Below are 25,114 nucleotides of genomic sequence, written 5' to 3'. Positions count from 1 at the left end.
ACGCAAGGCGCGTCCGCGAGGGGCGGAGCCAGCCCCGCTACCGTCGCCCGCGCCGCTGCCGATTGGCTCCCGCCCGGGGCGCTCGCTCCGGCGCGCGGTGTCCGCCTGGGACCCGACTCAGGTGCAGACCCGCCTCGCCGCCGCCCCTCCCGCCCTCCCGCCGGTGTGGCGTCGTCAGGAGCGGCGCCTGCACCTCTGCATCCCGCTCTGGCTTTGACGCCGTAGCTTTGAGGAGCTGGAAGTCAGGGTTGGGAGCTTTGAGGTAACCAGAGCTTTGCTCTGAGCGCAAGCTTTTTTGTTTTTGTTTTGTTTTTTGAGACAGGGTTTCTGTGCCCTGGCTGTCCTGGATCTCGCTCTGTAGCCCAGGCTGGCCGCGAACTCAGATCCCCCTGCCTCTGCCTCCCGAGGGCTGGGATTAAAGGTGTGCGTCACCTCCGCCCGGCTAAGCCCACACTTCTTAGCCTCGCCGCGTTTGGGCGGCCGTGGATGGTAAGAGGCGCTCAGCTCTCCAATGAGGAGGGGGCGTTGCTGCACGGCGCTGGGCTCCCCGTGTCCTCGTCCACCCTAAAATGCAAACACTTCTCATCCCAGGACCTCATGGAGCCCAGAGAGACCAAGAGAAAAGCTGAGACGCCGGAGGCGGCCGAGCCTCCGAACAAACTCCCGCATTCGGTGTCCTCACTGCGCACAGAGCCTTCCCTGTACTCGGGGCCCTTCCCCTTCTACCGGCGCCCTTCCGAATTGGGCTGCTTCTCCCTGGACGCACAACGCCAGTACCATGGAGATGCCCGAGCCCTCCGCTACTACAGCCCACCCCCCATCAACGGTCCAGGCCCGGACTTTGATCTCAGGGATGGCTACCCTGACAGATACCGGCCCCGGGATGAGGAAGTCCAAGAGAGGCTGGACCATTTGCTACGCTGGATTCTGGAACACCGACACCAGCTGGGGTGAGCGAGGCCCAGCACACGAGCTGACCTGGAGACCCATTTTTTTATCTCCTGAAGTCAGGAGAGCCAGATGGCCTTTAGGGGGACTTTGGCTCGGCTGAACCAAGGCTTGGGTCAGACCATTAGCCCCAAACTCTCTCCCCTCAGGGATCCAGGCTGGCTGGCAGGGGCCACGGTGACATGGCGAGGACACCTGACAAAATTGCTGACCACCCCATATGAGCGGCAGGAGGGCTGGCAGCTGGCAGCCTCTCGGTTCCAAGGGACCCTGTACCTGAGTGAGGTGGAGACCCCGGCCGCTCGGGCTCAGAGGCTTGCTAGGCCAGCCCTCCTCCGGGAGCTCATGTACATGGGCTACAAATTTGAGCAGTACATGTGTGCAGGTGAGGGCTGTCCCCGCGGTGTGGCCCCCGTCCCCTTCCTCGGAGGCGAGAGCCCTTCCCTGCTCTTCTCTCCTGTACAGACAAGCCCGGAGGCTCCCCGGACCCCTCCGGGGAGGTTAACACCAACGTGGCCTTCTGCTCTGTGCTACGCAGCCGCCTGGGAAACCACCCTCTGCTCTTCTCCGGGGAGGTGGACTGCACAGACCCCCAGGCCTCGTCCACACAGCCCCCCGCCTGCTATGTGGAGCTCAAGACCTCCAAGGAGATGCACAGCCCTGGCCAGTGGAGGAGCTTCTACAGGTTGGGGCCGGGTGCCCAGGAGAGCCTAGGGTGGAAAGCTGCTGCCGGGGTGGGAAGGGGGGGTGGGGGGGTGGGTGGGGGTCCCACTGACCCTTTGCCTCTCCTGTCAGACACAAGCTTCTGAAATGGTGGGCTCAGTCCTTCCTCCCCGGGGTCCCCCATGTTGTCGCTGGCTTCCGGAACCCAGAAGGTTTCGTCTGTTCCTTAAAGACCTTTCCTACCATGAAGATGTTTGAAAACGTCAGGGTAAGGCAGGGTGTCACAGCTGCCACCCCACCACCCACCACCCCGCCCCGTGCCAGGACCTCAGGGGTCCCTTTGCCCTCTGCCGTCCCCCCTCCCACCCCCAGTCTCCTGCCTCTTGTCCCCCCAGAACGACCGCGAAGGCTGGAACCCCTCTGTGTGCATGAACTTCTGTGCGGCCTTCCTTAGTTTTGCCCAGAGCACAGTTGTCCAGGATGACCCCAGGTAAGGACTTGAGGTCTGTGCACCACCTCTGGGTCTCAGCTCAGTCTCTGACTTCACCCTGCTCCTCCTCCTCCTCCTCCCTCCAGGCTTGTCCACCTCTTCTCGTGGGAACCTGGCGGCCCAGTCACTGTGTCTGTCCATCGGGATGCGCCCCATGCCTTCCTGCCCACATGGTATGTGGAGGCTATGACTCAAGACCCCCCATCACTCTCAAAGACCCCCTCCCCCAAGGACTGAGGCTTCAGAGGACACACCAGTCGGTCTATTCGGATAATAAAAGCGTGTTTCTAAGCAGGTCTCTTGCTGTGTCTCAATAGAGTCATCCCTGCCCCGTGCTCCTGGCACTCTGGTTTGCTGTTTTATTGTTACTTTGATCCACCCCCTTCACTGGGTGTAGAGACTGGCTGCGAAGACAATGTCCCGCCGCAGCAAGGTGGCTGCCGTTTCCATCTTGGCACCGAGCACAGGCTCTCCTACCAAACGGGCCGCTCCTCGAAGCGAGCGACACATCTCGGCCAGGCGCTGGATGCAACGGACCACCAGGCCTTCGGGAGTCCCTGAGAGCCCTGCCAGCTCGGAGAAGGGCTATGGGGAGAGCGGAGAGAAGACTGAACGTGCCGGGCCTGCGCAACCTCTCCCGCCCGCCGGCCACCCGCCAGGCCCCGGCACTCACCATGCCCCGAGCCCACTCGTACACAACCTCGACCAGCCCAAAGTTCAGCTCTCCCACAAACTCCTCCACTGTCTGGTTCAGGCCACAGGCCACCTGAACCTCACCAATCCGCTTAGCCACAGCTCTGACACGCTCTACCCCCTGCAGAGAGTGAGGAGAGGTCAAGGCCTCCAGGACCAGGGCCAGGAAGGCCCCTGATCAGGAAGAGGCTATGCACACCTTGGGAGGCATCTACCAGGACTGGGTAGTGGGTGGGGGTGGGGATGCACACACAAAGAGAGGGGTGATGGCCCTACCTGTTTGAGGGTGCTTGGGAGCTGATCCCCAGGGTCGCCAGGGCTCTGGCAGACCAGGCCAGAGAGCAGAGCTGCAATCTCCTCGGGTCGCAGGGTGCTCAGTGCGTTATCAAACATGAGCTCCGTGAGGAGCAGCTCATGGCTGCTCATGGCGCAGGCCACCCGTCCGGCCAGCTTCACTGTGCCTGCCTCGTCCACGTAGCCCAGGGTCCGGAGCACCTGCAAGAAAGGGTGAGGTTGGGAGCCTGACCGCTCTCCGGGATCCCCTGGCCTGGCATGCCCCGTCCCGCTCTCACCTCTACACGCTGGTGGTACTCGGGGAGCAGCAACAGGGACTGGTCGGACAGCAGGAAGCGCAGCCTCTCCATTTCCTTCTGGATCCGCATTCGCTCCCGCAGCTTCAGGTACTAAAGGAAGCCGCAGCAGGGACGTCAGCCCCTCACCCTCAGCCGGGGTGCACTGGGCACGGGGCTGAGGGAGGGGTGCACTGGGCACAGGGATGCTCTGCTTAGGCTCTACCTGGGCGGGGAACCGGGGGCTGTGCACACACTGGGCCCCCCGGATCAGCTCCTCCAGCCTCCGGGCCCGGAGCCCACCTTCCACCACTGACACATCCTTGAGCTGCAGGTCGTTGACGGGGTCGAGGGTTGGGGGTCCTGAAGGATGGGCCTGAGCCAGACGCAGCAGCTCCTGGACTGCAGTGGTCACAGCGGCAATGGGAGGGTCCTTCCTGAGGGGGCATTTGGTGATCAAGAGTCTTCTTTGCTACAGGGACCTCCCCTGGAGCTGAGGAAGTCCCTCAGCACCCCACTTCATGACCTCTCTGTACATGCCCCCTCCCTGGAAAAAGGTTCCCCAAGTCTCTGACCTGAACTTCGGTTGCTGCCTCCTGCTGAAGTCCTCAGAGATCTTCTCCCCACTCACCCGCAGCACTCGGGTGGAGATGGCAGCCACATCCCCTGGCTGGAGCTTCACCACAGTGTGCTCACAGGGCCCTGGAAAGCGAATCAGGTCAGGCTTCGCCATGGCCCAGGCATCCTGTTCCCACCACCATCAGGAACTCACCTTCAGGCAGGAACAGCTTGAAGCCCACGAGGTCATCCGGGTAGGGCACATCTGGAGTGGCTGGCCCCTTGTCCCGTGGGCTCTCGGACACAACAGGCTTATCACACAAGACCAGTGTTGTAAATACTCTGCTGGCGGAGTTTGCGGAGACCTACAGGGGGCGTGCACACCAAATGTGGACATGGTATGCCCACCCTGCGCAGGGGTTGGGACCCCCTCCCCCGCAGAGCCCTTGAACTGTGGAGGGGTGGGGGCCAAGCCAAGTAACTGGAGGAGCTTCTTGGGGGCCAGGCACGGAGACAAGCACAAAGTGGTGACAGGAGCGAAGAGAAGCACACAAGTCGTGACGTGCCAGCCCCGGGGAGACAGTGCCGAGCCGCCATTCTCTGGGGGTGGGGGTCCTCTCGTGCTCACCTGCAGGATCACACCTAACGCATTGTGATGCTCCTCATTCTTCACAACTACCACCCTTCCCGTCGAGAGAGACTTCAGCCCGTTCACAGACTCCATGATGCGTCTCTGGAGAGCAGGACAGGCACAAGGGGACGTGGGAAGATGTGAGACCAGGACACTGGGACTAAGTTTAGAGGCACCAGTGTGAGCCACTGCCCCTCTTACATCTCCCCAACGTCCGCACTTCCTCACCTGGATCATGTTCCGGGTCTCTGTCAGCTCCTCCCCCCAGCTGTAATATTCAGGCAGGTCGGCCAGTTGGCCAGTCACGTCAGGCTCCTCCAAGGCCCCCAGCCTCTTGGTGAGTTCAGCCAGAGCCTGCTCATGGGCCTGAGTAGAAGGGGGGGTTGTAACAAGTCTGCAAGCCCAGCCCTCTCTACTCCTACCCACCCCACGGGCCATACCCCCCCACCGGCCATACCCCCACACCGGCCAAACCCACCCCACGGGCCACACCCGCCCCACAGGCCATACCCCCCCCACCGGCCATACCCCCCCCACCGGCCATACCCACCCCTTCCTGACCATACCCACCCCACGGGCCCTCTCTGACCTGCTTGCTAGGCTGGCTGCCCTAACCTCCTCACCTTGCTGTCCTTGCGGGACGGGAACTCTGAGAAGCTCCTCTTCATCATGTCCTCCACCCTGAGGGCATCCACCCGCAGCAGGTTGAGGATCATGGTATATGTAAGGCGGAACTGGGACTGAAGCTGGGATGGCTTCCCCTGGAGCCAGAGAGTCAGTGAGACCAAATGAGACCTGCACACCCCAGCCCATGGGACGGCTTCCCCTGGAGCCAGAGCCAGGGAGACCTGCACACCCCAGCCATCTTCTGTACCCATGAGGCCTCAGACCAACCCCCTGCTCACCTCCTCTGTAACATAAGGGGACAAAATGAAAGACACAGACTCCCAAAGGCCCCCACCGGGCACCACACCCAGAGATCAGTAAAGCAAGAGGAAGTGGGGGCCTCCTTCGACTTGCCCACTTTTTTTCATTTTCGAGACAGGGTTTCTCTGTGTAGCCCTGGTTGTCCTAGCACTTGCTCTGTAGCCCAGGCTGGCCTCAACTCAAGAGATCCTCCTGCCTCTGCCTCCCTGTGCTGGGATTGAAGGTGTGTGCCACCACCGCCAGGCTAGACTTGCTCACTTTTAACTTCTCCCAGGGCAAGGAAAACATCAGAAGAGGAGAGTGTTGGGCTAACAGGTTTGGTGCTGGAGCCGCCGGGCTGGGCTTCCCACCCTCTACTCACCATCATCATGCGGTGCAGATCTGCCATCTCGGGCACTCGGCCCTTACAGAGCAGGATGACGGTGCCTGTGGGGTCCAGGCCCCTCCGGCCCGCCCGGCCCGCCATCTGCACGTACTCCCCGGGCAGCAGGTCCCGGAAGGCGGAGCCGTCATGTTTGCGCATGGAGTCGAACACCACCGTCCTCGCCGGCATGTTCACCCCCATGGCAAAGGTCTCAGTGGCAAACAAGACCTGGGACGGGGGGGGGGGGGGGGGGGGGGGGGGGGACTGGATCAGCCAAAAGGTCTGTATGTGCCCCGCTCTGGCAGGGCTCCCCCACCTTGGAGCCTGGTCTCACATCCCTGTCTAGAGGACGCCCCTTACCTCTCCAGGAAGACCACAGTGCAGGCATTTGTCCTGACTCTGCTTAGGTAATTACCTGGTCTTTTACTTCATCTCCCACATCCCACCTCCATCCCCAGCTGGAACTGTGCTCAACCAGCATCTTTTTGTGTGAACACTACTGCAGGATGGTTGGCTTTGTGCTTGTATGATTTAGCTCACACAGATGCAGCTATACATCCAACTGTCTTCTGCTTTCCACATCCATCCACGTTCTTGTAGTTTTATCAGTCATTGCTTGTGACTGGGGTAAGTGATGAGTCTCTGTGGGGGACACCCCCTAATTTACCTAGCCACTGTCCCAGTGAAGGGCATCTGTTTCTCAGCCAGCCTTTCAGCCCTGGTCCCCCAGAAGCACAGGCCTGAGATCTGAGCCCTGTCATCATAAACAGGACCATAGAGAACAAAGCAAATGTGTATGTTCCCTCATAGACCAAGGTGGAATTTCTTGCCATAAATACCCAAGAATGACTCTTGGTGTCAAAAAGTATACTGTATTTAATTTGCTTAAACAGCGCTAAGACAGAAAAACAGCAGCAGTACTTGGATGCCAAACAATGGCAAACTGGCAACGGCCCGCATCCCTGGCCACAGGCGCAGTTAGCGAGCTTCCTGAATGCAGCAGCCGCCCTCACCACTGAAGCCGCGTTCCCTGAACGCGGCTCTCTAACTGTTAGCGACTTTTCCTGTGCTTGCCCGTGGTGGAGGCTTCTCTTCTCGGGACCTCTGGCGATGTATCAGATACATCCCCATTTACGGTTAAGGTGAGAAACGTAGAGTTCAGTGGGGTTATGAAGCTGGAATTCAAAGCCGGATAGCCTGGGTCCAGAGCCCAGGTTCTTAACCACTGCACTGCCCTGCCTGAGTCTGGCCCCTCTCCCCTGCCTGCTCACCTTGACCAGCCCTCGGCTGAACAGCATCTCCACGATCTCCTTAAGGATGGGCAGGATGCCGCTGTGGTGCACGCCCAGGCCCCGGCGAAGGAGCTCTGACATGTGCTGGACCTGCGGGGGGGAGGAGGGAGGAGGGGAGCAGGTCGGAGAAGGCCTGGAGGCCCCCTCAGCAGGGGCAGGCCTCAGATTACCACAGGGACACACCTGGGGCAGCTGTCGGTCGGAGCCTCGGAGCCGAGCAAGGCATCGCTGCAGGAAGAGGTGGATCTCGCTCTTCTCCGAGCTTGTTGTGAGGTCAAGAGAGGTGAGGCCCGACGCCTGCTCATCACAGCGGCCTCGGGAAAAGGTGAACACCACCACAGGCAGCTGAGCCCGGGCCCGGAGGGAAGCCAGCAAGGACAGGTACACCCCACGGTCCTGAGGTTACGTGCAGGTGGTAGAGCCACGTTTCAGTAGGTTTACATAGAGCAGGATGCGGACCGCGAGTCCACCCCTCCCCGCAGGGCCCGGGGCTGAAAGGGTGGCTGAAATGCAGGCTTTGGCAGTGATGACAGCCGACAGCCCTCACCTGTGCAGGGCCCCCCTGGTGCGTGGGCTGCTTGGCCCCAAAGGTCTGGGCATGCTTGCTCATTCTCTCCTTCTTGGCCTCCACTGCAGCGTAGTACCTGAGTGCGGGGCGAGGTGGCGTGAGGCCCAGCCCAGGCCCGGCCGTGACACCCAGCCCTGGACTTACCCCTTGGTGTGGAAGGCCCCTCGGGAGTCCAGCAGCAGGAAGAGCTCCCCCTGCGTCTTGGGGCTGTTTCCTGTGAAGAGATAGTGTTCCAGGGGGACAGGACGGGCAACCGTGCTGATCACGTAGATCTGCCGCCGCTTCAGCCGCCTGGAGGGGGAGAGGGCAGCAGGTCAGAGAAGAGACGGAAAGGAACCCCGTCTTCCAGTTCTCTTTGGAGCCTAGAACGGGAGGCCACCAGCCACACCTTCACCTCCACTTCAGCTCCCACTGGTTCAAAGACTCACTTCTGCCCTATCCCGTCCTCTAGGACACGGAGTGTACCTGTCCGGGCACATGGCTCCCTCCATCCCATCTCAGCGTGCAAAAATGTTGGGGGGGGATTCAGCAGCCACCCGGGTGCGGCTGTTCCCCAGCTCCACACCCCGACCCCTCTCCTCACTCTAGTGGCCCCAGCTCCCTGACCCCAACCCAGGAACAGCACGGTCGTCTTCACTCAGGCCCCCAGGACCCACATCTCACCCAATCCAGTCAGCAAACTCCAGGGCATTGGGGACGGTGGCACTCAGAAGGATGATGGAGACGTGGTCAGGCAGCATGATGAGTACCTCCTCCCACACGACCCCACGCTGGACACACACGGGGGAGACAGGTCGGTCAGGGAGCAGAGGGCAGCAAGGTCCTCAGCGTGTGGGACAGGGCTATGTGACAAGGCCCCCCCCCACACTCACCTCAGCATCATTGATATAGTGGACTTCATCAAAGATGACCCACTCCAGGTCCCGGATGACGTCTGAGCCACTGTACAGCATGGAGCTGGGGGGCGGCAGCATGGAGCTGACCCCTCAACAGCCCCATCTCTACCCCGCTTCTGCAGGGATGCTCACCCCCCACCCCAAACCCACCTGGTTCTGAGAGCCCCGTTCTCACCGGAGGATCTCCGTGGTCATGATGAGGCAGGAGGCCTCTGGGTGCAGCTGGACGTCTCCTGTGAGCAGTCCCACGTCCCCGAACGTGTTCCGGAAGTCCCGAAACTTCTGGTTGCTCAGGGCTTTGATAGGGGACGTGTAAATGGTACTAGAAACAGGGCATGGATCAGTCAGTCAGTCTTTCCTCACAGACTCACAGCTGGGGTACCCTGCCTTCCCGCTGGAGTCCCCCTCACACTAACAGCCCTCAAATCCTCCTTCATGACACCAGCCTCTCCTGAGCCAGCCCAGGGCATCTTTCTGCCCCGCCTCTCACTAGACCTTTCCGTTCCTCTCTGAACCCCATCTCTAAAGGATAAGGAGGTGGCTGGGGAGGGCAGGCTGGGGAGGGAGGGCAGGCTGGGGGGGGAGGGCAGGCTGGGGGGGAGGGCAGGCTGGGGAGGGAGGGCAGGCTGGGGAGGGAGGGCAGGCTGGGGAGGGAGGGCAGGCTGGGGAGGGAGGGCAGGCTGGGGGGGAGGGCAGGCTAGGGGGGAGGGCAGGCTGGGGGGGGAGGGCAGGCTGGGGGGGGAGGGCAGGCTGGGGAGGGAGGGCAGGCTGGGGAGGGAGGGCAGGCTGGGGAGGGAGGGCAGGCTGGGGAGGCGTGTGTACCGTACCGCGTCATGTGTTTCTGGGCCAGGGCAATGGCGTACTCAGCCACCACTGTCTTCCCGGCAGATGTGTGAGCCGCCACGAAGACAGAGTCATGCTGCTCCAGATGCAGGATGGCCTGCTTCTGGAACACATCCGGCTCAAACGCCCACTGTGTGAGAGAAATGCACAGGGCTGCAGGGCGAGAGCCTCTCTGCCTCCTCACGGGCGCACAGGGCAGAGAAGAGAAGGCCAGGACAGGCCGGGACCAAGGAGCAAGACCAGCCTGGAAGGCGTGGGGGCCGTGGTGAAGAGAGAGGACAAGGCTGGGCTGAGGGGCAGGGCCAGGTTCTGCTCTATCAGGAGGTGGAGTAAGGCCTGGGCACGGTACCTGGAAGGCAGGCTGAGGAATGAGACGGTAAAAATCGCCCACAGGGGACGTGACATCCACAGGTACAGCCCACTGTTCCTGAGGGGGAGGCTTGGGAGGCTCCAGGGGGGATGCGATCGTGGATGCTTCCTGGAAAAGTCGGGTGGGAGTGATAAAAGCATAGCCAGAGAACTCTTGATCGCCACTCATCCCCGAGATCTCACTGCTACCCTCAACCCCACCCCTTCTTGCTTGCCTCCATCCCTGGTGACGTCTAACCTTCAACACTAGATCCTCCAAACTGCTTGCTCGGACCAGGGGGGTGCTGCGGGGAGAGGCGGAAGCAGGGTCCGCCCCAGGGCCTCCTGCGGCCTCACTCTCGTCCTCGTCACCTCCACTCAGATCCAGAGGCTCCAGCAGACAGCTGAGGCTGAGCAAACCTGGCCCAGGAGCCTGGTGATCTGAGGGACAACAGCCACCTTGTCACATCCACACGTCTGTGGGAGCAGGGCATCCCTACAAATGCTTATCAGACTCACCCTTGGGGCCAAAATCCACCCCTTTCTTGAAGCCAGGTGGGACAGTGAGAAGATCTGCAAGATGAGAACGAGAGGCGGCGTCAGCCGCCACATCATATGACACAGACATTCACAGTGCTCTGCTCGAGGGCGAGGCAGCTGTGGCCATTTTTAAAGGGCTACTAGAGAGAACACCTTTTCCCTTGGGGGTGAGAAGGATCCCTCTCTGTGGTTTGTGGAAGTACAGGACAGCTAGAAGCAGCCTGCTGGGCCCTCCTCAGACACAGGACCACTTCACCTTTCTCAAAGTCTATCTCCTCCTCAGCTTCCTCCCGAGTGCTCAGATCTGTTATGGTGGGCTCGTCCATCCCACCTGGAGAAAATGAGGACTCAGCATCAGCAGGAACCCTTTCCCTGAACACCAAGACACTCACTCTTTACCACCGTCATGTACAACGTACCTGGCCAGAAAGGATACTGTGTCGGGTTGCCCCACAGTGACTGGGAGGCCGGCCCTGGAGGCCGGCGCAGGGACAAGGAGGTCGTGGCTGACAGGTTTGTGTTCTCTAGCAAGACCTGAGTGAGACAAGAGGTTGGAGTCCCAGTGAGACCAAGCCTGCTCTGACCTGTTCTCCCAATTCTGTGTCTTGTGGTCCCTGACCTCTCACCTCCTTGTAGCCCAGGATCTGGCCTGTGGTTGGGTGTCTCTGGGCCTGAAGGTCGGACGGGACAGGAGCCCCCAAAGCAGCCAGGAGAGACCAGGGATCCCTCTTCCTCTGCCATTTTCTGGAGAGGAGGAGAGGAATTTTGGAGTCAGCTTCGTCCCGTCCCTGCTCCCTCCGGTCGGTCCCTCGCCCTAGGTGGGCCCACACAGACTTCTCACCGAGCTGAGTACTCCACACCATGCAGAGGCAGCCAGGCGGGAGAGGAGAGGAACAGCTGTTCTGCTTCTTGCTGTAGATCCGGGGCACAGGGGGGGAGGCCGTGGGGAAGCTGGGACAAGGGCAAGATGGGAAGCACTGAGTCAGGAGAGCAGAGGGGCAACAACAGAGGCCATGGGATTTGTTTCGATCCAATGGTAGGTGTCTCCAACAGAAGCTGAGGCAATCAGATGAGCAAAGCCCGAAGGCCAAGCAAAACCCACCTGCGGGGAAGGACACTAACCACAGCAAACTGGATTTCAGATGCATAGAGGCCAGACATAATAATCTGCACCTTTTGTTTTGTTTTGTTTTTTTGTGTGTAGCTTTGGAGCCTGTCCTGGAACTCACTCTGTAGCCCAGACTGGCCTCGAACTCACAGAGATCCGCCTGCCTCTGCCTCCTGAGTGCTGGGATTAAAGGTGTACACTACCACCGCCCGGCAATTTGCATTATTTTAAGACAGGGCTTCAGTTACCCCAGGCTTGCCTCCAATTTGATATATATGTATATCAGAGAATGAGCTTGAACTAGGGGGTGACAAGCCTGTGGCACCACACTTGAGTGTAGCGCAAATTCTAATTGGTCTTAATAAAAACCCAGAGCCATTATCGGGGTAAATACTGAAAGATCAGAGAACCAGAGCAGCCAGCCACTAGAGAGATGTCTTACCTCTCCCTAATCCTCAGACCAAAGGGGCGTGAGCTCCGGTCTCCTCCCGCCTTACATTCCTCTCTCTGCCCAGCCATATCACTTCCTAGTGCTGGGATTAAAGGCATGAGCCTCCACTGGATGCCTCTGTTTCTCCTTTAGACTGGATCATGCCCAGGATGGCCTTGAACTCCCGATATTCCTGCTTCCTCCTCCCAAATGCTGGGATTAAAGGTGCCTCTATGGTTAACTAGTGGGTTAACTTTATTTGTCAGAACACAAACAAAATGTCACCACACTTCCGTGTCATGCGGAGCTGGGGATCAAACCCAGGTCTCTGTGTATGGTAGGCAGACACTCTACCCACTGAGCTACAGACTCAGCTGGGAATCTGCATCTTAGAATTACTTATTAGTAGTAATACTATGCGTAGACGTATACAGGTATTTGTGTATCCTGTAGTTATGGGTGCACCCAGGCTATGCACGTGTGGCACCAGATGACATCTTTGTGGAGCTGGTTCTCACCTCTTCCCTTACATGTGTTTCCTCAGGCTTGCAGAGTACGCACTGCATCGGCTAAGCCAGGGATTCTCACCCTTCCTAACGCTGCAACCCTTCAAACCGCTCCTCATGTTGTGGTGACCGCCAACCATACAATTATTTTGTTACTACTGCATAAGTGTAACTCTGCTGTCGTTGTGAGTCGTAATGTGAATGCCTGATATGCAGCATATCTGATATTCGACCTCTGCGAAAGGGTCATTCGCCCACCAAAGGGGTCGAGGCCCACAGGTTGAGAACGTCTGGGTTAAGCTTTTTCTTTTCCTTTTTTGAGATAAGATCCCACTATGTAGCCCTGGCTGGCTGACCTGGAACTTGATAGGCCGACTACACTGGCCTCCAACTCAAAAGGTCCGCCTGCCTCTGCCTGCCTCTGCCTGCCTCTGCCTGCCTCTGCTTGCCCAGTGCTGGGGTTAAAGGCGTGCGCCACACCCGGCTTCAGATTCCGGAGTTTAAACGCGAGGTCTCAGCCAGGTGCCCCGGGGCGGGCGGGCGTGCAAGGGCAGTTCCGGGAGCCGGGTCTCCGGCACTCCGGGTTCTGACCCCCTGGATCCCCGGGAGGCCGGGGTCGGTGCAGCCCCGGCGGGGGCCCGGGGGACGGTGTTCCGGCGCAGGAAGGCGAGGTCAAACTAGATCCTCGCGTGAGCAGGGGTGGCCCGGGGGGTCCGAAGTCACTCACGGTGGTCTCCGGAGCCCCAGGCTCGTTCAGCAGCTCCCAGCGCCCAGTGCACCCCACTTCCAGCGCTCGAAGGGGCAGGTTCAGGGGGTCAGGGGGAGGCAGCACTGCGGGGGAAGGGTCACAGGTGAGAGGTCAAAGGCCACTCCTCGTCCTATTCCGCTCTCCCCCCCCCCCTCCCCTCCCCTCCCTCCCCTCCCCCTCACCGAGTCTCTCGGTCTCCATCATCTTGAAGCCCCGGCAGCTGTCGCGCAGCCCGGAAACTCAGAGTGGCCGCGGCGAGGGCCCCGCCCCGAGATGGGCGGAAATAGAGATTTTTTTCCCGACACGCCCCCCTCTCCCTCCACCATTCCCCGTCGGGAGCGTGGGCGAGCGCGGCGCCGAAGCCAGACTCGGGAGCCGGGCAAGGCCGGGCGGAAGTCGCTGCGGCCCGCCGCCTTGGTTACCGCGTGTCCCGCCCCTTCTACGTCATCGCCGCGAGCCCGCGCGCAGCAGCCCGCGCGGCGGCGGCGGCGGCGCCGGAGACCGCGGGCCCGGGCGCCGCCCCCTCAGGTGAGGGCTCCGTCTCACATCCTTCGCGCCTTCCCTTAGGCGGGCCCGGGTTCTTCCTCCTCCTCCTCCTCTGGCTGCCCAGGGAGCGCTGCGCGGGCCCCGCCGCCTCCTCTGCCCACCGGACCCCGAGGTTGGCGGACCTAACCCCGCTGGGCATGGGGGTCGGGAGCCATGGCCTCGGCGTCGCAGGGAGCGCTTCCCCTCCTCCGGGCCCAGGGCCCCCCAAGGGTCCGGACCCTGGACAAAGGCGGGAACGCCGGCTGATAGGATGAGCAGGAGGTCGGACCGCAGCCTCGTGGAGACCCGGGGTTAGGGCGAGGCCAGAGGCTGGCGTAGGCGGGCCTGGAGGTTGGGGTAAATACAGGACGGACAGACGTCGGACGACGTGTGGATTTTGAGTGGTGACAGTAGAGAATGACGTCTTGGGTTCTGCCCTTGAACCAGGAGCCAACATGTTGGTGATCCCTCCCGGACTGAGCGAGGAGGAAGAGGCACTGCAGAAGAAGTTCAACAAACTCAAGAAAAAGGTAAGGGCGGGAGCGCAGGGTGCCGGCCGCCCGGGTGAGGGAGGCCATGGCGGCTCTGCTGCCTCCAGGCGCAGACCCGGAGCATATGTGTCGGGTGGCCTCACCAGCATCGTCAGATCTTGGTTTGAACCCCCCCTCTTTTCTGTTCAGTCTCCCGTGGGATTGTCGTCTTTCCTGTGGCTTTAGTACCACTCACGAGCTGGAGAGTCTCGCCTTTGGAGTCCCAGTTCCATCCAGAGTTTGACCCACCAGACACCCAGGCTAGAGCCACCTTCCTGTGCCATCTCCCCTTTCCTTGCTTTCAGATAGGGCCTGCTACACTTCAGAGGCCTTAAAATCTCATCTCGGACCTTTTTTCCCCCTCTTCAGACAGGGCCTCACACTTTAGCCCAGGCTGGATTGAAACGATGTAGCTTTGGGTAGCCTGGAACAGTTCTGCCTGAACCACCATACTCTGTTCACCCCACACCCAGCTCACTTCTGGCTTCTGTACTGTTTACACAGCATAACATCTGTCAGGGCTGTCCATGCTCTGTCCCTTCCCCTTCCCACTCTTTTTTTCCCCCCTTTGAGGCAGGATCTCAGTCCACGACCCAGGTTGATCTTGAGCTCCTGGGTTCATGTGATCTTCCTGCCTCCGCTTCCCTGAGGAGCTGGAACTGTAGGGACACAATGCCATACTCAGCACTCTTGATTATCAGTGGTCCTTCTAAGTAATCTCTCAATTTACTCATTCCTACGAACCCCCAGAACAGGGTTTTGCTTGGCTGTTTTGGAGGGGCACACTTGCTCCATTGAAAACACTTCAAAGGTTTCACATTGTGTATAGAACCTGAAATCTCAGTTCAGCATCCCTGTCAAAAAGACAGAATTATTTACTCTTAAAACATGCATCTCCCCGGGCAGTGGTGGCGCATGCCTTTAATCCCAGCACTCAGGAGGCAGAGGCAGGAGGATCTCTGTGAGTTTGCTTATTCTTGGCTGTCAGTCTAGTTGTTCTGTTTCCGATTGTAAGTTTCTTATGGGTAGGAGCTAGGTGTTTCACCTTTGTGCAGCCTCATTAAATATGCAGGCGCTAGGTAGGTACGATCCCCAAGGAAGACATTCAGGCCTTATTTGCAGCTTGTCTGGTAGGGCTTATGTTTTTTCCAAAACGTGAGACTAGAGAGCCTTTGGATGCCGTGGTTGGTTTGGTTAGGTTAAATGTTGTTGGCGTCATGATGCTGTAGAGACTAGACGTACCACTCCAGGACAAGGACACCATGTGTACTGTCCCTGGAATGATGCACGTAAGAGACCAGCACCTTGGCTGCCAAACTTCTTCTCGTGACTCTTTCTCCTTCCCAGAAAAAAGCATTGCTGGCGCTCAAGAAGCAGAGTGGCGGTGGCACCGTGAGCCAGGGCGGCGTCAAACGCTGTAAGTGACGGAGTCGGGGGGAGCAGCACAGGCTGCCCTCCGCTGCAGCCAGCGTAATCCCGCCCTCCCTTCCCCACCCCAGCACTGTCAGAGCAGCCTGTGGTGGACACCGCCACAGCCACCGAGCAGGCCAAGCAGCTGGTGAAGTCAGGAGCCATCAGTGCCATCAAGGCTGAAACTAAGAACTCAGGCTTCAAACGTTCTCGGACCCTAGAGGGGAAGCTGAAGGTGAGCAGGGCGGGATGGTTTGGGGCACCCCGACTTCAGTGAGATCCCCTCAAGCCGAAGGGAGGCGGGGTTATGCTGTTCTGGGGGTCGGGCGGGGCTGGGGCTAGCGGGGCGCACCACCTACACCGCTGTCTATCACACAGGGAGCCTAGGTGACTCCCACACGTCTGCTTTCCACGTCTGTGCTCCTCGGGTCGAAGGGAGGTTTGGGTAAAACCAGCACATCAGCTGGGCAGGCAGAGCGGCACACTCCTTTAACCCCAGCACTGAGTTCAAGACCAGCCTAGTCTAAAGAGCAAGTTCCAGGACAGCCAGAGCTACACAAAGAAACCCTGTCTTGAAAAACACACAAAAACACCAGCACATCATCAGTAAGAAGTTTAATATGAGTGAGAGAGGAATTAGATGAGAGGCCGAGAAGAGAAGGACGAGGAGCTCTCCTGGTCCGCACTAACGGGTATCTACCCCTTCCCAGGACCCCGAGAAGGGGCCTGTCCCCACTTTCCAGCCCTTCCAGAGGAGCATATCTGCTGACGAGGACCTGCAGGAGGTAATGGTTTCTGTGGGCTGGGCCTTGACAACAAAAGACCCACATATTTTGGACCCCATTCCAGCACCTGGGAATCCTCTTAATTGTTCTTTGTCTTGTTTTTCCCTCAGTCATCCAGACGTCCCCAGAGGAAATCTCTGTATGAAAGGTTAGAGACAGACCGCCATTTGGTGTGGGGTCAGTGGCCGGAGTCCTTAGAGAGAAGCGCAGTTTGGTGTGGGGTGAGAGGCTGGAGTGGGAGGAGCCAGCTGTAGACGGAGTGTTGACTCCACAAGGTCTGTAAGGAGACAGAGCCCCTCTGGTCCTTACTGTCTGCCTCTCCCCAGCTTTGTGTCTTCTAGTGATCGGCTGCGGGAACTGGGACCAGAGGGAGAAGAAGCAGAGGGCCCCGGGGCTGGTGATGGCCCACCTCGAGGCTTCGACTGGAGCTATGAAGAACACGGCGGTGCCCGCTCCTCATCCTCCCCTCCCCGAAGCCGCAGCCGGGACCGAAGTCATGAAAGGAGCCGAGATAGGGACCGGGACAAAGACCGAGACAAAGACCGTGATCGAGACAAAGACCGTGACAGAGACAAAGACAGAGACAGGGACAGAGACAGAGACCGAGACAAAGATAAGGATCGGGATCGAGACAGAGACCGGGAACGAGAGCGAGAGGGCCCTTTCCGCAGTGAGTGCTCTTGGCCAGGGTTAGGTGGGTCCTGCTGAACAGAGGGGGACGGGGACTCAGCAGTGATTCCTAACCCGCAGGGTCAGACTCGTTCCCCGAAAGGAGGGCCCCTCGGAAGGGGAATACTCTGTATGTGTATGGAGAGGACATGACACCTACCCTCCTCCGAGGGGCCTTCTCCCCCTTTGGAAACATCATTGACCTCTCCATGGACCCACCCCGAAAGTAAGGATGAGCATCCCGGGGAGCAAGCTGCGTGGGGACAGTAGGTCTGGGGACCTCCACTGATCCCGCCTTTTCTCACCCCAGCTGTGCCTTCGTCACCTACGAAAAGATGGAGTCTGCAGATCAGGCCGTTGCTGAGGTTGGGACTTCCCAGACCCCTTCCTCCTGCCCGTCCTGTCCACCTCAGGGTTCTGACTGAGAAACCTTCATCCTCAGCTCCCTGTCTGGTCCCCAGGGTGGCAGCACCTAGCTCCCTGTAATGCCCGTCCCTTTCCTGTCCTCTTTTGTTCTGCAGCTCAATGGGACCCAGGTGGAATCCGTGCAGCTCAAAGTCAATATCGCCCGCAAACAGCCCATGTTGGACGCTGCTACTGGCAAGTCTGTCTGGGGCTCCCTCGGTAAGGACGGCCTCCCTCCCCCTACAGCACCCCACTCTGGACTCCCTCCACGGCTTTGGGTCCTAAAGTGCTAGAGGTCAGGATTTGCATACAGGCAGCTGTCTGTCAGAGGTGAGGGAAGGAGAGGAACATTAAAAGGTCCCCCGCAGTGACTGGCACGGAGAAGAGAACGGGAGCCAGTTTGTCCCCTCGGAGCTGGAGTGGCGTCTGAACTTGAAATTGTGGGTCTAGACCTCAAGCAGAAGGCCAGGCTCAGAAATGTAGATTAGTGTCCTGAACGTCTGGAACCCTCCGAGATGGGGTTTTGGAGAAAAAGGTGACCCAGGACTGGTTTGGGGCATCAAGTACGTTAGGAAGCTGGGCTCTGCCTGTGCTGAGCACATCTCCAGCAGTCCTGGTGTGCCAGGCTGAGTGGCCGCTGCAGCAAAGGAACCGTGAAGAAGGGCCCAAGCTGAGAGCAGCCCCAGGGCCCAGGCCTTGGACCCAGGCTCTGAGAAGGAGGGGTGGTCAACAGAGGCAGGGCACAGGACCAAAGAGGGGGGCTGCCTCTGGCCCCAGATGTAGGTTGGGATCCTTGAATGGGATGAGGAGTGTGAGGAAAGAGAAGCTGAGCACTTGGGTTCTGAGGGGTCTTCAAGAGTCTGGTGTGGCCTGTGGGGTTTCTCAGTGTGGACAGCCCAATCTGCCTGAAACAGATTTTCAGAGCAAGAGGCCCTGCAGACACCAGGAAAGAACCAGAATCGACCAGTATACCAGCAAGGGCCATACAGATGTTCTCATCTTTAATTTGCATGCATTTCATGATGTCATCATTCACATGTCTCCCAGTGATAAGGTTCTGGATTGTCTAAGCCACGCTGACTCTGGCCACCAGAGGGCAGCATCAGCACAAGGCCAGGGCAGAGGTAGCCGGGACCTCGGGTCTAACCTGTGAGCTGTTTCAGCCCTTAACTGTCACTTTCCTCCTTCCTCAGCTGTCCAGAACAGCCCTAAGGGTTGCCACCAGGACAAGAGGACCCAGATTGTGTACAGTGACGATCTGTAGGAAACCTTTGTGGATGGCTTCTAGGACACGAAGCTGGATTCCTTGTGCCTCATATGCCCCCAAGCTGGTCTCAGTAAAATCCCGGGGCAGAAGCTCATTCACCTCCTTCAGCCTCTAGTTTTTCAGCCCTTGGGATCGGGGTTAAACCTTCAAAAGTGGCTGTCAGTGTTGATGTTACTTGTAGCAACATGACCAGTGCACACCCCTGTTCTCTCACCCCCAAAAAGATGTGGAACACACTCTTTATTGTAGCTGCTTTAATTGATCCTCACCCCCTCCTGGCAGAAAGCCCCTCATAGGAAATCCAAATTCTCATCTTTGAGTTTCTCCTTGAGCCAGGCCAGCACCTGGAAAAGATTGACGTGGAAGTCCCGGGCATGAGCGGGTGCCAGCTTCTTCCGCCTCTGGTCTCTGCAGACGTCCACTACTCCCCAGCTGATCACACCGACCTGGGTAGGGGAAGGGGTGCCTTGGGTCACTTGACACTTCATAATCCCAGAAAGCATCGAGCCGACCTAAAGAAGTGCTCTGGGAGCCCAGCTCCGTGGTGCACGTAGGCCAGACACATAGCTTGTACTGGCCACTTCAGACCATGGCTGTCAGATGAGGCGTGCCCTGTTCTGCCACCATTACCAGCCATGTGCATCAGGCTTTCCTTTTTGTGGCGCATGCTGTCCCTTGGGCATCTCCCCACAGACTGGAAAAGTGAACACTCACTTGAATGAAGCGGCTCCTCTTGTGAACAATGAGAGGACCCCCAGAATCTCCTGTGGAAGAGAGAAGCTGTAGGGGAGACTGCTGGGCCTCATGGGCTTGCTCCATGGCCGGAGAGCCACCTCACCTTTACAAGTGTTGGGGTCAGCGTAGGGGTCCACCCCTCCAGTGCAGAGGAACCTGGGGGTGACCACCGCAGAGACATCCTTGACTTTGTCGTAGCCTGGGGCCTTCAGAGCGTCTCTCTCACAGCTGGCTTTCTGTAGGGGAGAAAGGTGTGGTGACCAGAGCTGGCTCGTGAAGGACCAGCCCTAGGTGGCCTCTAGGAACCCCTTCTCACCTTGTCCCCATTCTTGATGTAGACCTCCTTCCGGGTCAGTTTCTTCGCTTCCTCAGACACAAACAGAGCTTTGACGTCCTTCACAGGGAGCAGCTCCTCCTCTGGACAAGTGACAGTGTCATGCCAGCTGTGTCCCCCCACCCCATGTCCCCTCGATTCTCACCCAGCAGATGTCCCTTGGACCCATCTTAGGAGCTAGGCCTTGAGTTGAGCATAGCTGTGCTCTGGCAGCTCCCTCTTGTGACCCCTTTGTCTTGGGTCTCCCCCCTGTCTCACCCCAGACCACGCCTTACCGTGCTGCTTGCAGGTGGCTGTGAGAGGAAGCCGTAAGGCCCGGGTGGTTCCCTCCGTGCAAGGAAGACAGATGGGCCTGTCCAGGACATGGGGACAGTCAGGGGCAACAGACAGCCTGCCCTGTGCCCTGTCCCTCCAGCCCACCTTCCTCAGCTCCTCGGGGACCTGGCCCCACTCACCTGAGAGTCTGGCTATACTTCAGCTTGGTCTTGAGCTTGATGAGAGCCACATCGTAGTCATAGAACTCAGGGATCCCGTCTGCCTTTTTCTCATTGATGTTGTATTTGGGGTGGAATAGGACCTCTTCGATCTCCAGGTCCTGCCTGTTCCCTTCTGAGAGGAGAAAAGTGGTGTCGTGTTTATGTAGGCAGCCTCCTGGCTCTGGCCCCACAGCATCATCTGAGTTTTGTTTTTGCCACCCTTGGGGCAAAAGGGAGGGGCTGTGCTGAGGACAGGTGAGATACACGTCTGCTTCCTGAGCATGGGCCCGGAGATCAGAATCCTGACTGCATCCTTACCCACGTTGACCTTGATGGAATGCTTCTGATCTTCTACCGTGAAACAGTGTGCTGCCGTCAGCACAAAGTACTCAGACACCACGGCCCCCATACAGTTCTCATGTCCTTTCAGAGGGCGCTGGGGAAGAACCGGTGTCATGTCAGCCTTGGTGTGTGTGGTGCTGGGCATGGGCTTCCTCCATGCTAGGTCAGTACTCTGTCGTCCTGGCTTCCTATCGCTCTCTAGCTCTCGCTTGCTGAGTATCCCTGGCTGACCTCAAACTCAAGGTAGTTCTGCTCCCACTTCCAGCTGCTGGGGGCACCCCCATGCCCCTCGTCCAGCTTCATTTTTCCGCTTTCAGACAGTTTCATAAGTTACCGGTGCTGACCTTGAACTCACTGTAGCCCAAGCAGGCTGTGAATCTCAGCCCTGCCTCAGCTTCCTCAACAGCTGGGATTATGGACCTTGCTAGTGTGGGCATTTCATCTCCCTCCCACAAGTACCCACTGCTGGAATGCTCACCGTGACTGAGATCTTGGCCTGCCATGGTTGCTTGTGATAAACACTGCCTTTCTTGTGCTCCCACACCATGCCGCAGAGGCTCAGAGATTTGCTTTCATCTGGCAAAGGAAGAGAAGGCAGAAGGCTCAAGTTATGGCAGCCATCTTTGTCGGATCCCTGCCTGTCTGTGGGGAGCAGAGGCCCGTGAGGAGGGAGAGGGGAGTGGTTCTTTGTGTTAGATGAGGAACCCCTGTGGTGTGAGAAAAGCTTAAGACCAGGCTATCTGAGGATTGGTCATTTTCAGCCCCAGTCTTGTGCTGACTTCCTGTCTTGGCCTCAGTTTCCACATCTGTGAAGTGAACTCAGAGTTCTGTGATTGTGAGATCAGGAAGTGCAGAACTACAGGAAGTAAGAGTAGACACTGGGATGGAGGGGGGCGGCAGTCTGCCAGGGTGAGGGAAATCGGCAACCCCAGTCTGCAGACAGCTTCCCCATACGTTTCCTTGCATCTTCCTACCAATCATTTGGAAGAAAACATTCTCCAGGTCCTCCATATCCTTGACTTTGAACACATGCTGCTCATTGTTCTTTTTGGAAGCCAAGGCATTGATGTTCGCGGGGTCCACCAGAGGCCCGACCCCAAACACATACACGTCTGAGGGAGAGAAGGAAAGGGTGAGGGTCCAGGCCCCGAGGGCTGAGAGTGCTGGATCCCAGGTGGGTCACTCACCCAAATAATCTTCCCGGGGATTCTTGCGATCCCTGCCAATGTGCAGCAGGTCTCGGATCTCCTCAATGACAGTGACGGGGTCTCCACCCATGTTGTACATGCCTGTGAGAAGCATGGAGACCATGAAAGTGGGTCGGGGAAGCTCCACTGACTGGAGACAATCACATGTGGTCTTGAGGACCAAACACTGGCACAGGAGATGGGAGGATGGGAAGGTAGAAAGGTCTCACCATCGGTCATAATGATGATGACGTGGCGGGTTCGATTCCAGCCTTCGGGTGGGACATCCTCTGCCCAGCTCATCATGCTGTATACAGCCTGGAGCGCCTTCTTGGTGTTGGTCCCTGACTTCAACTTGTGGTCTGTAGAGAAGAAGAGGTCATCCCTTTGCCTGATCCTCCAAGCCACTCTTGAGCCCCAGAAGTCTATGACAACTGAGATCCCACATTCTTTAACTTTTCTTTTTTAGGGTTTTGCTTCACTATATAGACCATGCTGGCCTTGAACCCACAAAGATCCATCTGCTTTTTGAATGTTGGGATTAAAGGCATGTGCCACCAAGCCCAGCCGATCTTTAACTTCCAGTCTGTTACCCACATGCCCTTGGCTCTCCCAGCAATCTCAAGGGCACTTTTGGTAAACTGATAGTCTGTACCATCTTGGGGTGTAACCCCAAGGTGCACCTCCCAGCTTTCCCTTCCCTGACCTCTGACCTTCGTAGCTGATTTGGTTGAGCTTCTCGGTGACCCAGTCGGCATCACTGCTCTTTTCATCCGACACTCTGACCAAGACTTTGGGGACCGTGGCATAGGTTATCAGACCGTATCGTGGCCTCACCCCATAACTGGCCACCTGTGGGTTAAAAGAACATTGTGTCATGGGGGGTTCAGCCTGCCGTTGAGACAGGGGGGCCAGAGTGAGGCTCGAGGGTTACCCATGAGGAAGGGGCTGGAGGACAGCAGCGTCTGGACCTGAGGATCTGGGCACGCGGGAGAGGTCCAGACAAGGCCCCCTGTTTCAGAGGGAGGGAAAGCTCTGCTCTACCTTCTCAATCAGGTTAGTGAGGCACCGCTTGGCCCCAGTGAAGTTGCTGGCCCCGATGCTTTCTGATCCGTCCAGCACCAGGTAGATATTCATGGAGCCCGAGGGATCCAGGACAATCTTCCTCTGCTGGTGTTCACCTGGGCGCCATCAGACACTCAGCTTCTGGCATGCATAGTCCCTAGCAGGTCATCCACCCTTCCCCAGGGTCCTGCCCAACCTCCTTCCTTGTCCCCAAACCTGGACTGTGCCCATCCTCAGCGTCAACTCCTTCGATGGTCTCTGTCAGGGAGGACAGGAATGCTTCGGCCACCTCTTGAGGGGTGTCATACATGAAGGAGTCTAGGGGTGGTCAGAGAGCGGGTCAGGTGTCTGGGGTGCTGAGGACACACTGGCAGGGTGCAGGGAGGTTTGGGAGGCGTGAGGAAAGAACTAAGGTAAGGTGGTGAGAAGCGTCCTGGTGTGGAGACAGCAGGGGGGAGCTGACCCGGGAGCAGGTCACGAGTCACCTTGGCAGGAAGGCTCTGTCCCACTCCACAAGCCCCCTTCCTGGCATATTCGCTGCTGGGAGCCACGCAGGACAAGTCCCCGGCTGCAGTGATAAGTGACAGTGTCTTCAAGGCGGTACTGGCTGCCCACCTTCCTTGTGCCAATGGGAATACCCGGGTTGGGACAGTATCCCGCTGCAGAGACATGAGGACCGTTGGAGTGCCCATACATTCCCAGGGTGAAGCCTTCAGGGAGAGGGTGACGTCGGGTGACCCACGTCTCACCTCCATCATCACAGATGGCCGTTTGTCCATCCCACCGGCCATTCTCTTGGCAGGTGCGGTTAGCAGAGCCCCGGAGAGTGTAACCATCATAGCATTGAAAAGAAATCTGGTCACTCAGGTTGTAGAAGGGAGACCGGGGCCAGTACTCCCCATTTTCAAAGTCCTGTGGCCGTGGGCAGCGTATCGCTTTAGGGAAGACAGGTAAAAGTCACCGAGGTCCTTCATGTGACTGAGAAACAGTGCCTGCCAGTCCCCTCAACCTGCTGCCCCTCCTCTTGTGTTTTGAGACAAGGTCTCATGTAGCCCAGGCTGGCTTCAAACTCACTATGAAGCTGAAGATGACTGAGCTTCTGCCCCTCCTGCCCGCCTCCTGAGTGCTGGGATTACAGGCGTGTACCTGCTCCGTGTAGTAGTGCTGCTTCGCTCCTGCTGGGCAAGCGCTCCACCAACGGAGCCACATTCCGAGACGCCTTTCCCCTATTTCTCAGTATTGTTTTCACTGCCAGGGCTGCCCGACATGAGGAAACACTTCCCACATGCACCCTCAGAGGTGTGCCCACTGCTCAGCCGGCCGGTCACACAGCTCTAACGTTACCAAGCGCCGAGCGGCCTCCCCCTGCTCTGTCCCCGCCACCCACTGCTCACACTCTCAAGCCTCCAACCTCTGCACTCTGCCTTCTTGACAGTCTTTTGGTCTCGGGTCTGCAGGGCGCTCCAGGAGCCTGTGGATCTGCAGGTTCTGGTCTGTACGGGGTACGGGTAGAAGCCAGAGGGACACAGGTACTCCAGGGCCTGGCCACCTTGGAGAAGCTGGAAGGTGCCGCCTTTGATCTCTACTCCTTCCAGAGAGCAGGAGACCTGGGGCTGGGCTGCAAGCACTGGAGTCGTGCTCACACCTGAGGAGAAAGGCTGGTGAAGCCTGGCCCCAGAAGGCCCAGGACAGAGGCTAGGGACAAAAGGAGGATGGGGTGTCCTTTGCTTACCTCCAGAGGAGAGACCTACGACCAAGAGGACCAGGCAGAGTTGAGGTCTCCGATTGTACCCCATCATCATGGAGAGCAAAAGAGAGGCCAGTGGCCGAAAGCCCTCTCCAGTTCACTCTGGGTGTCTACTTGGCTCGCTGTCCAAACTGAAACTGTAACGCTGGGCCCGGCTACGCCCCTTCCCACTGGCCCTGGCCTTTTATGCAATCTGCTCTGGCACCTGCAGTTTGGTGGCTGCCCCACACAGACACCGCTTTCCCGGAACATTCACGAAGGAGGGCCCCTGCTGAGCTGCCAACCGAGGAAACAGAAACCATCCCAGCCTCACTCTGTCCTGACCAGGGGCCAGAATTTCCCTTTCCAAGCTCCTCCTTATCCCCCAGACCCTCCCAACAAGCCCAGACCACCCCCCTAGAGGCCAGCTTCCCATGGACTGCGTGATGGGGCAGAGTCCAGCCGCTGTTTGTGCAGCAGGGTCTCTGACCTTCCTGGAATCTCCCCGGCCTCCCCACCCCCAAGACAGAAGACAG

General features: G+C 58.5%; 4 protein-coding genes across 6 annotated transcripts; 2 read left to right on the top strand and 2 right to left on the bottom strand.

Annotated features, from left to right (window-relative positions):
- Window positions 1-17: 17 nt before the first annotated feature.
- On the top strand, window positions 18-2,395 carry Dxo (decapping exoribonuclease). 2 transcript variants are annotated; one of them, XM_015989019.3, is made up of 8 exons: window positions 18-121; window positions 323-489; window positions 592-950; window positions 1,098-1,333; window positions 1,414-1,633; window positions 1,744-1,879; window positions 2,007-2,101; window positions 2,188-2,395. In XM_015989019.3, exons 2-8 carry the CDS (start codon window positions 487-489, stop codon window positions 2,336-2,338), a joined length of 1,200 nt encoding a protein of 399 aa, XP_015844505.2. In that variant the 5' UTR covers window positions 18-121; window positions 323-486; the 3' UTR covers window positions 2,339-2,395. The 2 variants fall into 2 exon arrangements, with proteins under 2 accessions (XP_015844505.2, XP_006995632.1); XM_006995570.4 differs by lacking the exons at window positions 18-121; window positions 323-489 and adding an exon at window positions 125-262.
- Window positions 2,367-13,576, bottom strand: Skic2 (SKI2 subunit of superkiller complex). Its single transcript, XM_076558248.1, has 28 exons — window positions 13,305-13,576; window positions 13,102-13,205; window positions 11,172-11,281; window positions 10,957-11,074; window positions 10,750-10,864; window positions 10,587-10,661; window positions 10,310-10,363; window positions 10,050-10,231; window positions 9,792-9,920; window positions 9,427-9,572; window positions 8,775-8,921; window positions 8,576-8,660; window positions 8,367-8,473; window positions 7,848-7,994; window positions 7,683-7,779; window positions 7,319-7,531; window positions 7,115-7,225; window positions 5,841-6,071; window positions 5,176-5,313; window positions 4,781-4,918; window positions 4,550-4,654; window positions 4,136-4,286; window positions 3,939-4,065; window positions 3,590-3,800; window positions 3,367-3,477; window positions 3,071-3,289; window positions 2,775-2,915; window positions 2,367-2,686 (listed from the first exon to the last, which is right to left on the bottom strand). Exons 1-28 carry the CDS (start codon window positions 13,324-13,326, stop codon window positions 2,486-2,488), a joined length of 3,735 nt encoding a protein of 1,244 aa, XP_076414363.1. The 5' UTR covers window positions 13,327-13,576; the 3' UTR covers window positions 2,367-2,485.
- Nelfe (negative elongation factor complex member E) lies at window positions 13,521-18,949 on the top strand. Of its 2 annotated transcripts, none has more exons than XM_076558252.1 (11): window positions 13,521-13,650; window positions 14,095-14,177; window positions 15,525-15,594; window positions 15,677-15,822; window positions 16,298-16,372; window positions 16,483-16,520; window positions 16,699-17,042; window positions 17,123-17,267; window positions 17,352-17,406; window positions 17,563-17,665; window positions 18,640-18,949. In XM_076558252.1, exons 2-11 carry the CDS (start codon window positions 14,103-14,105, stop codon window positions 18,708-18,710), a joined length of 1,122 nt encoding a protein of 373 aa, XP_076414367.1. In that variant the 5' UTR covers window positions 13,521-13,650; window positions 14,095-14,102; the 3' UTR covers window positions 18,711-18,949. The 2 variants fall into 2 exon arrangements, with proteins under 2 accessions (XP_076414367.1, XP_006995634.2); XM_006995572.4 differs by having other exon boundaries at window positions 13,613-13,780.
- A 3-nt stretch (window positions 18,950-18,952) lies between these two features.
- Window positions 18,953-25,053, bottom strand: Cfb (complement factor B). The gene is made up of 18 exons (XM_006995573.4): window positions 24,585-25,053; window positions 24,264-24,497; window positions 23,602-23,787; window positions 23,338-23,511; window positions 23,069-23,170; window positions 22,832-22,968; window positions 22,501-22,639; window positions 22,018-22,149; window positions 21,788-21,889; window positions 21,575-21,712; window positions 21,079-21,176; window positions 20,577-20,694; window positions 20,238-20,391; window positions 20,058-20,134; window positions 19,765-19,865; window positions 19,552-19,684; window positions 19,428-19,477; window positions 18,953-19,159 (listed from the first exon to the last, which is right to left on the bottom strand). The coding sequence occupies exons 1-18, from the start codon at window positions 24,652-24,654 to the stop codon at window positions 19,004-19,006; spliced, it is 2,301 nt and encodes a 766-aa protein (XP_006995635.2). The 5' UTR covers window positions 24,655-25,053; the 3' UTR covers window positions 18,953-19,003.
- Between the last annotated feature and the right edge of the window lie 61 nt (window positions 25,054-25,114).

Source organism: Peromyscus maniculatus, chromosome 21, assembly GCF_049852395.1.
Source record: "Peromyscus maniculatus bairdii isolate BWxNUB_F1_BW_parent chromosome 21, HU_Pman_BW_mat_3.1, whole genome shotgun sequence".
Taxonomy (NCBI): domain Eukaryota; kingdom Metazoa; phylum Chordata; class Mammalia; order Rodentia; family Cricetidae; genus Peromyscus; species Peromyscus maniculatus.
Note: the sequence above shows the minus strand (reverse complement) of the source record. Positions and strands in the feature narration are given on the sequence as shown.